This window comes from Amphiura filiformis, chromosome 20, assembly GCF_039555335.1.
Source record: "Amphiura filiformis chromosome 20, Afil_fr2py, whole genome shotgun sequence".
Taxonomy (NCBI): domain Eukaryota; kingdom Metazoa; phylum Echinodermata; class Ophiuroidea; order Amphilepidida; family Amphiuridae; genus Amphiura; species Amphiura filiformis.
In genome coordinates this window covers 44,973,060-44,986,848 of record NC_092647.1, presented here as the reverse complement: position 1 = coordinate 44,986,848, position 13,789 = coordinate 44,973,060, and the positions used below count along the sequence as shown (strand labels likewise).

The window sequence follows — 13,789 nt, the reverse complement described above, 5'->3', positions numbered from 1 at the left end:
ATAAGTCTGGAGCCTACCAGCCTGAAGCCAAGTAAACGGACATGGAATGGCTGCAGAGGTTGGGTAAATTGGCTTCTCTGAAACTATATATAACCAAAGTATTTCCAAATTAACTTGCCCACACTGATGTAATACCGTAGGCCACAGGATGACTAAATACATTCCCACAGCACATTGAGAACATGTATAGTGTGCACCAAATCGGAGGAGCCAATACTGAAATGGTATTTCAATTGCAGCAGAAGACCTCAAAAAGTTTACTAAGAGGCATGCTATACTTTGATCAGCTCGTAATCGGCGGGAATTATTAGGCTTTTACCACTACGCCGAAAAGTAGACCCACGTTAAGAGTGATATAGTTGATCTGCCTGGTCTATATTTTGCGTGCAAAGTAGACAGAGTATAGGACTTAAGTTAATAATTTGCAATACTTCTGACGAGATGTCACAAGAAAATTCATATTAATCCGCGATGTTATAAGGCCCGCCGATTACGAGCTGATCAAACTATAGTTGAAGATAACGGTGTGTCTCTACATGGAAAGGTATCGAACAGGTGGGAAGGAAGTAATGTATTGTCGAGGATGATTGGTTATGAAGAATCTGATATACCATTAACATTGTTAAAGGGGCATTTCGTAATCCCATCTACTATTTCCATGGTAATCCACAGCCTCGTCCTCTCACTTTTATTATAACATGTCTTAAAAGATCTTTATACCATCGGAAACCGCTTAGCCGGCTATATGATATATTTGTGTGCAAAAACAATTCTTGCTGATTTATGCGCTTGGTAAAAATAATCGTCAAATTTGTATTTAAGTTCTGTTAACAGAACACATAATCCTGCAAAACTCGCAAACGCAAATTCGAATCAACTGAAAATTTTAGAATGAACTTTATTTTGTGGATATCTACTGAAACATACCATAAAACGAGGATGCTATAATCAAGAAATACTCCTTAAGCTTATGGAACAAAATGAAACGATTTCAGAATTAACTTATTACCAGATGGATTTACCAAAATTCAAATGTTGTGCCTGTTGCAATGCATCTTGGGATTAAAACATTTCTCTGCCATGACACGAATGCATGTGGGTTTCATCTGCAGATAAACCCGTGTGCACGGGATAGAGGCAATGCAACTGGTTGAAAATTTGGCGGTGATTTGGCGATGAAACTTTTTCTTGGCGTTTTCCTCCCGACCCATAGGAAGACAACGCAAGGAGCCTGTTGGTCTCTACCACAGAGATGTATTATAAGAAATATATCAGTTCCATGGTCGCTACTAATCAAACGGCGATTGTCGTGGAGTGTCATCTTTCCAAAAATCCCTCGAGGTATCATCTTAATTCACGATATTTTCTGTTTTTGCAGAAGTGGAAATTGCTACACGATCGCTCTTTTTGCCCATCCTTGTTGTTGTTACATTTGGGTTTCATTGCTCTGTGCGCGTATGCAACAATTTGGTTTGATGATTTTGAAATAAGATGATTTTTGAAGCCCGCAGGTTAGAGAAAGGTTGATTAAAAACGAGAAAGGGGAAAGAATACATAATTTGAGTAATTAGATAATTTGTCGAAACACGGTACAGAGGCGTTTTGATTGACAAGCGTTAAAAGAAGAAAAATGTTATCATGGTTATTGCGAATTTTTAACTTCTTGCCTTACGCTATCATGCATATTGTTTATTCGCTGTGCGAGGTACAACTATAATAATATGTATCATATATTTTTACGCTCAGGTATACGTTGACGTGCACTTCAGAAAAATAATTGAAATATAACTTGGGAAACCTACATTTGAACGGTTGTAATGTATTACAATGTTTGGCTTATAAGAAGGAGTGTCATTACATTTGTTGTAAATGGCGACACAAGATGCACAATTTTATTGCATTTCTAGAAAGGGTCTCGAGTCTGCATGTGCTCTTCCGCTATTCGTAGATGATACACCAGCAGTTCTTGTCACATTCATTGAGGTAAACAACTCACACACACCCCGTCCACATCACAGACTCGCACCCATGATGTCCCCATACACCCCACACTCAGCACCCACTGCGCACACCCCACACTGAGAGTCGCACCTTAGCCCTCCACACAACCCCACATGTATTGCAACATCCCCCATACAACATAATACGGCATACGCTCCGTAAATACCCCACAGCTCACCCGCTTCATATCCCTACACCCTACCCCATTACACACAACATGCATTACACGTCACGTGCGCACTTCAACAATTCCTTCAACCTTATTTAATCATCTCTTTTGCAACCATGCATGTAAAGTGTTGCAAATGTTGCACCTCTTTACGCAAGCACCTCGTTTCAATTAACTACTCATAATAGTCCTTTACAAACATTCACGGCATTAAATTTATAGACATACAAAACCACTTTCAAATCGAGTAAACTACTAAAAGTATTGACAACCTAGTAAAAATAACCTTATTATTCCAACTTACACCTGGACCGATCCTATACCAATGTTCATCATTGGAGCCTATTTTACACATTCAGTTCGTCTCATCGCTCAATTTCCATCCGAGTTAATTGAAAAAAGAAAGCCCCTCGTCTACTGCTTATCTTATCACCGGATATCCCCGTACCCGTAAGGTCGCTCCTTAAGGCAGAGTTAATCAAAGATCTTTCAATTTCAAATTAATATGTATTTGATACACAACACCAAATTCAATCTGTGTATCGGCGTAGTTTGCTCGATGTTTGCCGGCTTTTGATGCGGTGTAATTGGGCATTCGCACCGTTAGCAAATCGCTACGGACTGCGGGGATGATTTAGTTACCTCAAATTCTTGTGTAGTACTTTGATGAGCCTATGCATGAATATGGGTCTTGGTTTCTGAAAGAGATGAGCTCAAAACAAGTCTATCATTACCATTTACATAAGTTTAGTTTCTCAGTATCTCCCATGTTTATTTGCACCTAATGTAGTACTAGTTTTCTTCATATTTGAACAGTGATGCAATAGATTAATCTCTTGAACATTAAAATAACATACAATATGTTTTATTTTGAAAGCACCATAGACTGCATGAAATGTGATAACGTTCCCAAATTCATTTGAATTTCCCCAACCAATTTCTTGCGAGGATATTTCTGCAATCTTCAGTAGATAGCATTGCCGTCAACACAATTATCTTGACTCATATATATATCTTCATTATGAATCATCATTACATTATAGAAAATTAAAGAGAATACGACAGTTCTGCTATCTTCAGTAGATAGCAATGTCGTTAACACACTAATTATCATGGCACAGATATACATCCATAATATCATTACATTAGAGTAAATTAAAGAAAATACGGTAGTTCTGCTATCTTCAGTAGATAGCAGCGTCATCAACTCAATTATCGTGACACAGACAAACATTCATAATACAGTACAGTAATTTAAACTGAATACGACAGTTCTGCTATCTTCAGTAGATTGCAATGTCGTTAACACACTAATTATCATGGCACAGATATACATCCATAATATCATTACATTAGAGTAAATTAAAGAAAATACGGTAGTTCTGCTATCTTCAGTAGATAGCAGCGTCATCAACAAATTTGATCATAAAATAAACTCACAATGTACTACCTTATACTATTGCATTTAGTCAAGTTTAAAGAATATTCTGCTATCTTCAGTAGATAGCACCATCATCAATCAAATTTATCATAACATACCTTCACAATGAATGACTATACTTACAAAGAATACGGTGGTTCTGCTATCTTCAGTAGACAGCAGCGTCATCAACACATTTGATCCTAAAATAAATTCATAATGAACTTCCTTATACTATAATGGTCAAGTGTAAATAATATTCTGCTATCTTCAGTAGATAGCACCATCATCAACCAAATTTATCGTAACATACCTTCACAATGAATGACTATACATACAGAGAATATATATGGTGGTTCTGCTATCTTCAGTAGACAGCATCGTCATCAACAAATCTGATCATAAAATAAATTAATAATGAACTACCTTATACTATTACATTTGGTCAAGTTTAAACAATATTCTACTATCTTCAGTAGATAGCACCATCATCAACCAAATTTATGATAACATACCTTCACAATGAATGACTATACATGTGGTAGTAAAGTAAAGAGAATATATCTGTTATCTTCAGTAGATAGCACTGTAATCGACACAATTATCATAACACAAACATGTACCTTCATGGTCATGATAATGCCATTATATTATAGTAAATTAAAAGAATACGGTAGTTCTGCTATCTTCAGTAGATAGCACCACCATCAACCAAATTTATCATAACATACTTTCACAATAAATAACTCTATACATGTATTATCATTTAGTAAAGAGAATACTTTTGTTATCTTCAGTAGATAGCATTGTCGTCAACTCAATTATCATGGCACAGATATACATTCATAATACCATTACATTAGAGTAAATTAAAGAAAAAACGGTAGTTCTGCTATCTTCAGTAGATAGCACTGTCGTCAACTCAATTATCATCACACTGCCACACCTTCATAATCACGATAATACCATAAATTAAAGAGAATACGGTAGTTCTGCTATCTTTAGTAGATAGCAGCGTCATCAACAAATTTGATCATAAAATACATTCATAATGAACTACCTTGTACTATTGCATTTGGTCAAGTTAGAGAAAATTCTGCTATCTTCAGTAGATAGCACCACCATCAACCAAATTTATCATAACATACCTTCGCAATAAAAAACAACAACTATACATGTATTATCATTTAGTAAAGAGAATATTTCCGTTATCTTCAGTAGATAACATCGTCATCAATTACTAATATTATCATGACATACGCTTGTATGAGTTATCTTTCATTATGATTATAGTTATAAGTAAATGTCACCAAATGCAAACTGTGTATCAAGTCATCTAATTAATTAATTAATTAATTAATTCATCCTCTTCTTTTGTCTCTTGTTTCTTTCTTAACTACAGAACCAAATGGAAGAAGCAGATGATGGCAAGACTGAAGATCGCTCAACGCCAAGGTTTATGGGCCTCTCCGTTCCTTCCACCTTGGTACGCTACTCCTCTCGGCCCATATCCCGGTGCTGCCTACCCAGGTGTGCCAGGATCATACATCGCTGCAGCTGCTCCCCCACCTGGATTCCCCCACCATGAGCCAGGTAGCCCTCCAAGCGGACCCCCTCATCATGCACCGCCGCCGATGATAGCCCGCCCAACAGCTATTGTATCTACTCCATGACTCGAAAGTGACAAAATATTATTTCCAGGTGATTTTAATCACTGTTGATTTTACCAATGGTGTTGGATCACTTTATTAATACTCGATTCATCAACTGAATATTTTGCAGACTAATACACTTACGTCAGTATTTTGTATAATAAATTCTTGTATATGACGGGATTGAATGGCGTACATTTCACCTCGTAGAAGAATTAACTACAGCAATTTTTGTGAGCTCGAAAGAAAAAAATCAACTTCACCAACATTTGCGCAACACCTTCTTCCAGTTGCGGGATCAATTGCCGTCAAACAATTAATGAGTATTGAACAGTACTTGCATCAGTTTCGGTTTCAGACCCGTTTGAAACACTATAGTGGACTTTGATTTTATCCCCTTGCCTCTGGACACAGTTGAATTAAGGTGACCACAGGCGTGGTCAGTTAGTTTGGACCTTAAGGGGTTACACGTGGACTCGAAAATTGGCTTATATAAATAGTGCCAGTGGAGTTGGTTAAAATACAACAAAGTCGATATTTTTTGTTCTTTAAGATCTGGTTACCTATTTAATGTACGTGGTTTAAGTGGAATGGCTAGTGGTCATCGGCCACTAAATGATTTAGACCACTAATGTATACAACTAACATGTAAATTAACGTTGCTGGTCAGTTTTTATTCCAATTAGGAAGCTGACCACCGAGTGACCAGTAACCATTGCCAGGGTGATTGCTAACGTAATATATCACAACTTGCAACAGAATAAGTGGTATATTTACACCAATTCAAAATCACGACGTACAATATAAGATTGTTTGTAAGCATGATTTGCATACATTTAGCATGCTGTTGGTATTATGGGTAAACAACATATCTATACGGTTACAGCTCGCCAGTCCTATTAAGGGTCATTAGTCCAAAAACCTAATAAGGTTCACTAAATGAACCCTAATCCTTATCCTAACCCTAACTCTAACCCTCACCCTAACCATGACATATATAACGCTAGCCTTAACGCAAGTTAATAACTCTCAACCCCTAACTCTAACCATATAACCCTATTCATAACACTGTCCCTAACATAACCCTAAACCTTAACATAGTCACAACATTTACCTTGATGTAAACCCTTATCCTAAAGCTAAAATGCCCTAAACCCTAACTATAACCATTTTTAATTCGGACTAATGACCCTTCGAACCAATGGGGTGCTCCCCAATTTAAAAGGAATTTTAAATCATAAATAACGTTGTCATAATTTAGTTTGGAATCCATCTACAATTATTTTGTGTGCTTCGTGTATGTAGTACGATATCCTATGAAGCAATCAAAGATATAATAAATCAATTCGAATAGTGTTGTGATATCCCTATAATTTTATCAATCTACGCAAAAATATTTTATACAGAATAACTTGTTTAATGTATATTTCAAAAAAGTACTATATCATAACGTGTAAATTGGGTTCATTTAATTTCAGTAGGCAAACCATATGTTCACTAATCCTGATTTTCTTTACTAATGCTTTGCAATAACGTCATCAAAAATACACAATATTTTCAAAATTGGTCTTATTTAACTTTACCCCGATGTACGACATTCATGCAAAATTATAACCCAAAATAGAATGATTTTAGTACAGAATATTTAACCCAATTATTATGAATGCCCTATGTTAAAGCAAATAATTTTAAAGAAGAAAAAAACAAAGCATTTCAGTCCTATGCTTGAGTCAATTGCGCTATTCCAGAAAATAGATGCACACCCCCCTGTAGAGGAGTTCGGATTTCCGGATTTTTTGACCAATTATGACTGCTGAAAATCCAGACTTTCAAAGTGTCTACGAACAAATTCAACAAAAATATTTCTCAATCGAAAATCCTAAATTTGAGGACAATTCTGTGATTTTATAGACATTTTATTGCATTTCCAAACTTTTTCCAGTAACAATGGCAACTGGAATTCCAGTCGTTTTCAGGAAGCAATCCTGGAAATTCAGACATTTCTTTTATTGAAAATTTACTCCTCTATCGGGGTGTGCACTAAGTATTTGGAATAGTACATTTCAATCTACATTCCGGCAAAAATCGGCCCATGTAGCTGAAAACCAAAGACAGGTGTGTCTTTATACATAACAATAATAATAACAATAAAAACAATATGTAAATATTGACAAATATTTTGATAAAACGATTTCACCAAATCTTAGTATTTTCTCCTATGTGCAATGTAGTGTCAAGTAATGTATATGATGTTGAATGTCAAATTTTCTGATGTATAGTTATATCAAATGTACGAAAAATAAAATATAGAACCAATAATATTCCATGTAAAATGATCGAATGAAAATATCTTAAAAATTTTTGGATACTTTTATAGCTGTAATCCTTTTGTTTTGGAGTGAATAATTGTTTCACTTCACATAATTCATTTCTCAAATCTGACAAGAGTGATTTTTAAACACTTCTGGATGACATTAAGACGAATATCTTAAGTTATGAAGCAAACCTTTTTAACATTTCGTTTGATTTCATTTGATTTCAGTTAATTTATACACTTTTCTGTTTGAATGATTCAGTTTGAAAATATAAAGTTAATTATATCGAGAGGGTTGAGAGCCAGAAAGCCATAACTCACAGAAAATACAGTCCATTAATCATGAAAAAAAAAAAACAAGAAAAAACAAAAGAAATTTTGGAGGAAATATTGATTTTTGAAGACCAAAGCAAAGAGAGATCCTAACTTGTTTGGTATGAAGTTTAAGGGTATAAAACAAGAATTTCAAATCTGGAATATCTCAAATAGTTACCGGTACTTTGCCAACGTTATGCTCATTTTGTGAGAGCTGGTCATAGTGAGTTACGGCTTTCTGGTTCTGAACCCTCAATATGCTATTACCGTATGGTATCAAAATTCTATTTTCCCGTAGTTGTTGAATTGTGCAATAAATATTCTATTGTTTTGTTCGAAACAAAGTATCAAACTGCTTTTAAAATGTACTTTGTATAATTATAGGATACAATGTAAAAACGTCTATATACTATAACTTCATCAAAAAACAAATAAACTGTCAAAAATAAATGTAGTTTTACAGAGCTCATAAAGGAAAATAACGAAGACAAATCCCTTTGAAAATAGCAGCTATAGGTGATTAACTGGGAATCCGTAGAATTAAGGATTTTAGCCATATGGTTATTTTCGTGTTATTTTCCTTCACGGGCTCTGTAAAATTAACATAGTAGGCTATCTACTTCAGCCTAGCACTGCCCATGACCAATATTAAGTAATTTAATTTCTCGTTGCACATTTAAACACTGAGTGAATTACAGTAGACTACTGTAAAGCTAAGCAACTTGAGAATTATCAATATTCTTTAATACCAAAATGTCAAATCTTTATACAGTTTACCGAACAGCGCTGGCATGTATACTGCCAGATATTTCCATACAGTTTACCGAACAGCGCTGGCATACTGCCAGATACTTCCATAAAATGACGGTAATCTGGTTAAATTGTAAAACTGACCATTTAAAATAAAGAATTCAATTCATTAAAAAGAGCGAGTTGTATCTTCAACACTATACTTTAAATAAGAAAGTTAATTGCAAAAATTAACATTAATGCAGCTTATGCCACAATTGAATGTGAAATAGTCGACCATTTCTATCACTTTCATTTGCAATCAAAATCGCGTTACTTGATCATGTTGATTATATTCAGTTTCAATGTACACTAATTACATGAAAATTAAACCCATCGTCATATCTGTATTATGTAATATATATTCTCTTTTAAAAGAGGAACCTATTGTAATCTTTTTGTATAATGTTGTATATAAATCTCTATTATAAAAAATAAACTATAGATATCACGTAAAAATGAGCTTTGTGTTGTATTTTGTCTGAGTCGTTAAGGCGTTTCACTCATTAGGGTCCCCATAAAATTACCTTTTTGTCTAATATCCACTCGGTCTAATATCATTTAGTCTAATGACCATTTACGTCTAACACTCATTTAATAACCAAATTGGTCTAATAACCATTTAGTCTAATAAACATTTAGTCTAATAAACAGTTGGTCTAATAATCAGTCTAATAACCATTTTGTCTAATTTTGTTCAGTTGCCATTTCGTCCAGTTGCCATTTTGCCTAAAAATGAAGGTATACTAGTAGCAAGACATACCATAGCATAGTCTTGGTCAATGCGGGAGGGCTACGTTGGTCTGCAAGAACATGTGATGAGAAATTGAACCTTCAAGTCAATTAGTTTAATTAATTCAATAAATGAGCAACTGATGATATAAAATCTAAAATGGCATGTGTTTTGATCAGAGTGCACATAACAACCGGGATAACAACCAGCATACAAATGTGCTGAAAACTAAACATAGACCATCACCATGTCCCACACATCAGCGGTAACAGTTGATACACCACATCTTCCTTCATGTTATACCATTCATTGGTTAGAGGACCAATTGATTAGTAGACTAAATGGTGTTTGTAGACCAGATGGGTATAAGACCAAATGGAGATAATTGGTGTCAGATCAAATGGTTATTAGACTAAAATGGTTTTAGACTTCATGGTTATTAGACTAAATGGTTCTTAGACTAAATGGTTATTGGATCTCATGGTTATTAGACTAAATGATATGTGGACATACTGGTTATAGTCTAGATCACATGTGTTGAGACTAATTGCATTTAGAATGGTATTAGACCAAAATGTAATTGTATATTTGATCAAGTCATCGGGCATCTTTGTGACTCCGTGGAGCAAAATTAGTCTTTTTCCCCAATGGCTGTAAATTTATGTTTATCAAAAAACTGCTCAAAAGTCGAGAGTTTGTGTTTGAGTAACCGATCAAAATATAAAAATGTCAATTTTGATCTCCGGTCATGAAGCTATATGACCAGGCCTAATGACCTTTTCGGTAAATCCCACAAGCCTTTGCGAATACACCTGAGAACTCGTCATTTTACGCCACGCCGATTTGCAATGCGCAGTAACGATGCTCGATAAACGATGTGCGCATCGGCGCAGATCGGCGTGACGTTAAATGACGCAAGTTCTCAGGTATCACAAAGGCTTGGATTTACCGAAAAGGTCAATTGATTTTCTTCCTTCAAAATTCATAAAAGTTAATTTTTAGCTTAAATGCCGATAGCACTGGTAGAAAGGTTAAGGTATTTGACTCTTGTGGGAGAGGTTCCTAGTTGATCCTGGGCGAAGCCACAATTCATAATCAATTATCCACTCTCTCATAAACCATTGAAATACGTGACAGATACAGTGGGTGACAAAGACCTCGCAGTCAGTTCTAATCAGGGTAACGCCTGACTGTTCTTACACCATGCTCTGGGCATCAGAACGTTTGAATGCTGAATGTTTTTATCCAAGAACTAAAAAACTAATTAAAAATACGAATATCTATAGAAATCCAGTCAAGTATGAAAAATCCGCTGGATCGGAGCTTCTTTTCCTTTGTATGAATAAAAAATAATCCGATGTAAGTTCAACTGCTAAATAAAAGCTAAACAAATTATAAAACTTGATTACTTTTGGATGTAGGCTATACCTGAAAATGCTTTTATCTTTCAAAGTTAAACTTCATGTACAATTAAATCAAAATTCCCAAGTTTTTACGCTTATGATACAATCAACAATACCCTACAAAAAGCGTACAATACCAAAACTAAAAGCTCTTAGTTGTAAAACCTTTCAACCTACTTGAATGTACAAGTATTCAAACTGATAAACTGAAAGAATAGACTTAAACTTCACCATTTATAGCGCACAGATTAACCCTGGGTTGTAGACTATGTAATAATGAGTATAGAAATTCACGATGGTTGCTTGTCTTTTTCTAAAACACTCAAATATCCGTTAGGGATAGACAAAGTCGATGGTCTTTTCTGAGAGATAGAGAGAGATGAAAAGGTATACTTGCCGACATAAAAACGCGTCATTCATGGACACATCGCACAAGCTATGTGTGTTCTAGAGAACTCAAGTGACGCATTAACTTTTAAGTCCTTCTCTCCTCCTCTCCCAGTCGGTGGCGTAGCGTCATAGGGACACGGGGTGGGGGTGGGGGTTTTGGGGCACGTGTCACCCACTCGCACGTGTCACCCCCCATCATGGTCGGTGCCCACCCTCCCCCATATGATGATCCACACTACGCCACTGCTCACAGTCTCTCTCCCCGTCTCCCTCCCACCCAGGGGTGGACCCAGATTATTGAAACGGGACCACTCCTAAAATAAATTCCGGCTCGCTTCGCACACCTAAAATTTACGCAAATTGTGACTCGATTTGACCTGGGAGTTGAATAAATTTGCCCATTTTCAAATTCGCCTAAAAATCACGAAAGGTTTCACCCATTTTTTCTTTTCTCTATATCCACCGCTCTCGCCTCCTCTCTCATCTTTCCTTTTTCAGAGATATTTAACAATTTGTGTGAATTTCAATTTTTTTTATTGAAAAGTTGCTTTATAAGAACAAAAAACGTTTCAACATTTGAGGTAAAAAAAAAGGGGTAGTGTGGATTTTAAATGGAACAGCCCAATGTGACCCAGATATATGCCCACATGTTGTTAAAATTTCTTCCATAGGCCTATAGATTATTGGTTCACGTACGATTCAAAGAGCTCACGGTTCATGTCTGAAACAGGTGTGTCTCGTTCTTTGAGCCTCTTTTTATGTATTTGAGGAACTAGAAACGACAAAATAGTTCGCTCAACATCAACTTAGCGAAAGATAATTGAAATGCCTAAAGCCCGTGTAATTATATTGGTAGATTCACTGGATGCAAAAACGGGCGGCGTTAAAAGGTGGGTGGTAAGCCAAACTAAATGGATTTCTTTGCCTGTTTTCTAAACAGTTATAGATAGGGGAACGATATGCATGGCCTAAACGGCTACTTTTCAGCAACTTTTAAGTGATCTTACCGACGAAGCTATTGTTGAAATTACACGCTGAGCTCAGGGCAAAAAATGTGTTCAGCACTAATGGGAGGATTGCGGCTATACAGCACTTGACTTGACGCGTGCCTATACGGACAAATTTACCCTGGTACAAAAGCAAGCAAACAGGTGAATCAATGATCACTTATTGCATTCTACGCCACTATATATTCCACCACATAAAAAGTCATCAAATAATTACGATTTTACCAAATTCAACAGATCTATATACCAAGAACCACTGTACTGAGACTAGGGTTGTTTGGACTCGTTTGGAAGCATTTTTCTTGTGTATTCCAAATATGGCGATGAAAATTTAACAATCTGAAATTTTTGAAATTTTGTAATTTTTTACAAATCTTGTGAATTCGACACACGATGAGGGAGGGTTTATGCTCGGCATCACAAGCGCTTTTAAACCAATATTTTTGGAATAACATTTTTTGGATCAGGAAGAAGTGGCTCCGTAATGGTTTGGATAGCTGCCAGTGTCTTTCTTATTGATAAAATTATTGGTTTTGACAAATAATAAACAAAAGAAAACATTCGGCAAACTCTACATTTAAGTGCAAGAATAGCTGGAATTAAAGTGTATAACTTAATTTTAGAATATTATTCAAGAACATAATTGAAAAAAGATATTATTTTAGCCCGATTAGGTTAGCATTATATTGATTTGAACCGCGCCTAGTTGTATCGTATCGAGCCGACATGACACGGCAACAATATGGGATTTATACGTCATGGCGGTCCTGGTGATGGAAAACGCACTTTGCAATCGCACACTTTACAAGTGGTGCACACTTCGTACGGTTGGTCTTAACCCTGGAATTATTATATAGAAACCTTTGGACCTCATAGCTGCTAAACTGCTGGTATAAAGTATATAAAAGTTTTAGAATGACAAGGTCACAATTTGCCCAAAATGCTCAGTTTTGGAGAAAATCTATTTAGAAAAACGTGTTTTTTACCCTTCGGGCAACATAACAAAGTCATTTGTAAGTAAAAAAATAAAAAAATAAATAAATAAATAAAAACCAGATACAAATATCTAGGACACGTTTTTTAAAATGTTTTTTAAAATGACCAACTTTGAGAAATTTTACCAAAAATGGTTGAAAATGCAAAATTTAGCAAAAAATCATAAAAAGCTCGATTTTTGGGCTGAATATTTTTAATAAATGTTTTTGAATGTAATTTTAACGTGTTATATCCTGTATACACCTTTTATATAACCTCACATTTAAATCTATAATGTGTTAAAATATTACCACAATGGGAATATCAAACTTACAATAACAAGTCCTCAAAACATATACAGGGTGTTCCTGAAAGAACTGTATCATCGAGAACTGACTTTTTTCGGTATTTTAACGAATAAACCAAACATTTAAATAACCGATGTGGTTGAGGAATATATCAGCTATCAGATACTTTTTAAATGTTGACAATTGATCGCTCCGTTTTTGAAATAATTTTTTTACTAAACTAATATCTATCAATATCAACAGACGCGTCCAGACGCCTCATGCGCTGATGATGGGCATCGATTGAGATTTGAATCCGTTGAAAGACTTGAAA

General features: G+C 35.4%; 1 protein-coding gene across 1 annotated transcript in view; it reads left to right on the top strand.

Annotated features, from left to right (window-relative positions):
- Nucleotides 1-7,516, top strand: part of LOC140141807 (uncharacterized) — a 33,816-nt gene extending 26,300 nt beyond the window's left edge. The window contains exon 3 of the mRNA XM_072163670.1: nt 4,993-7,516. Within this exon, the coding sequence (XP_072019771.1) occupies nt 4,993-5,263 (271 nt within the window). The 3' untranslated portion in view covers nt 5,264-7,516. The remainder of the gene's footprint in view (nt 1-4,992) is intronic.
- Nucleotides 7,517-13,789: the final 6,273 nt, after the last annotated feature.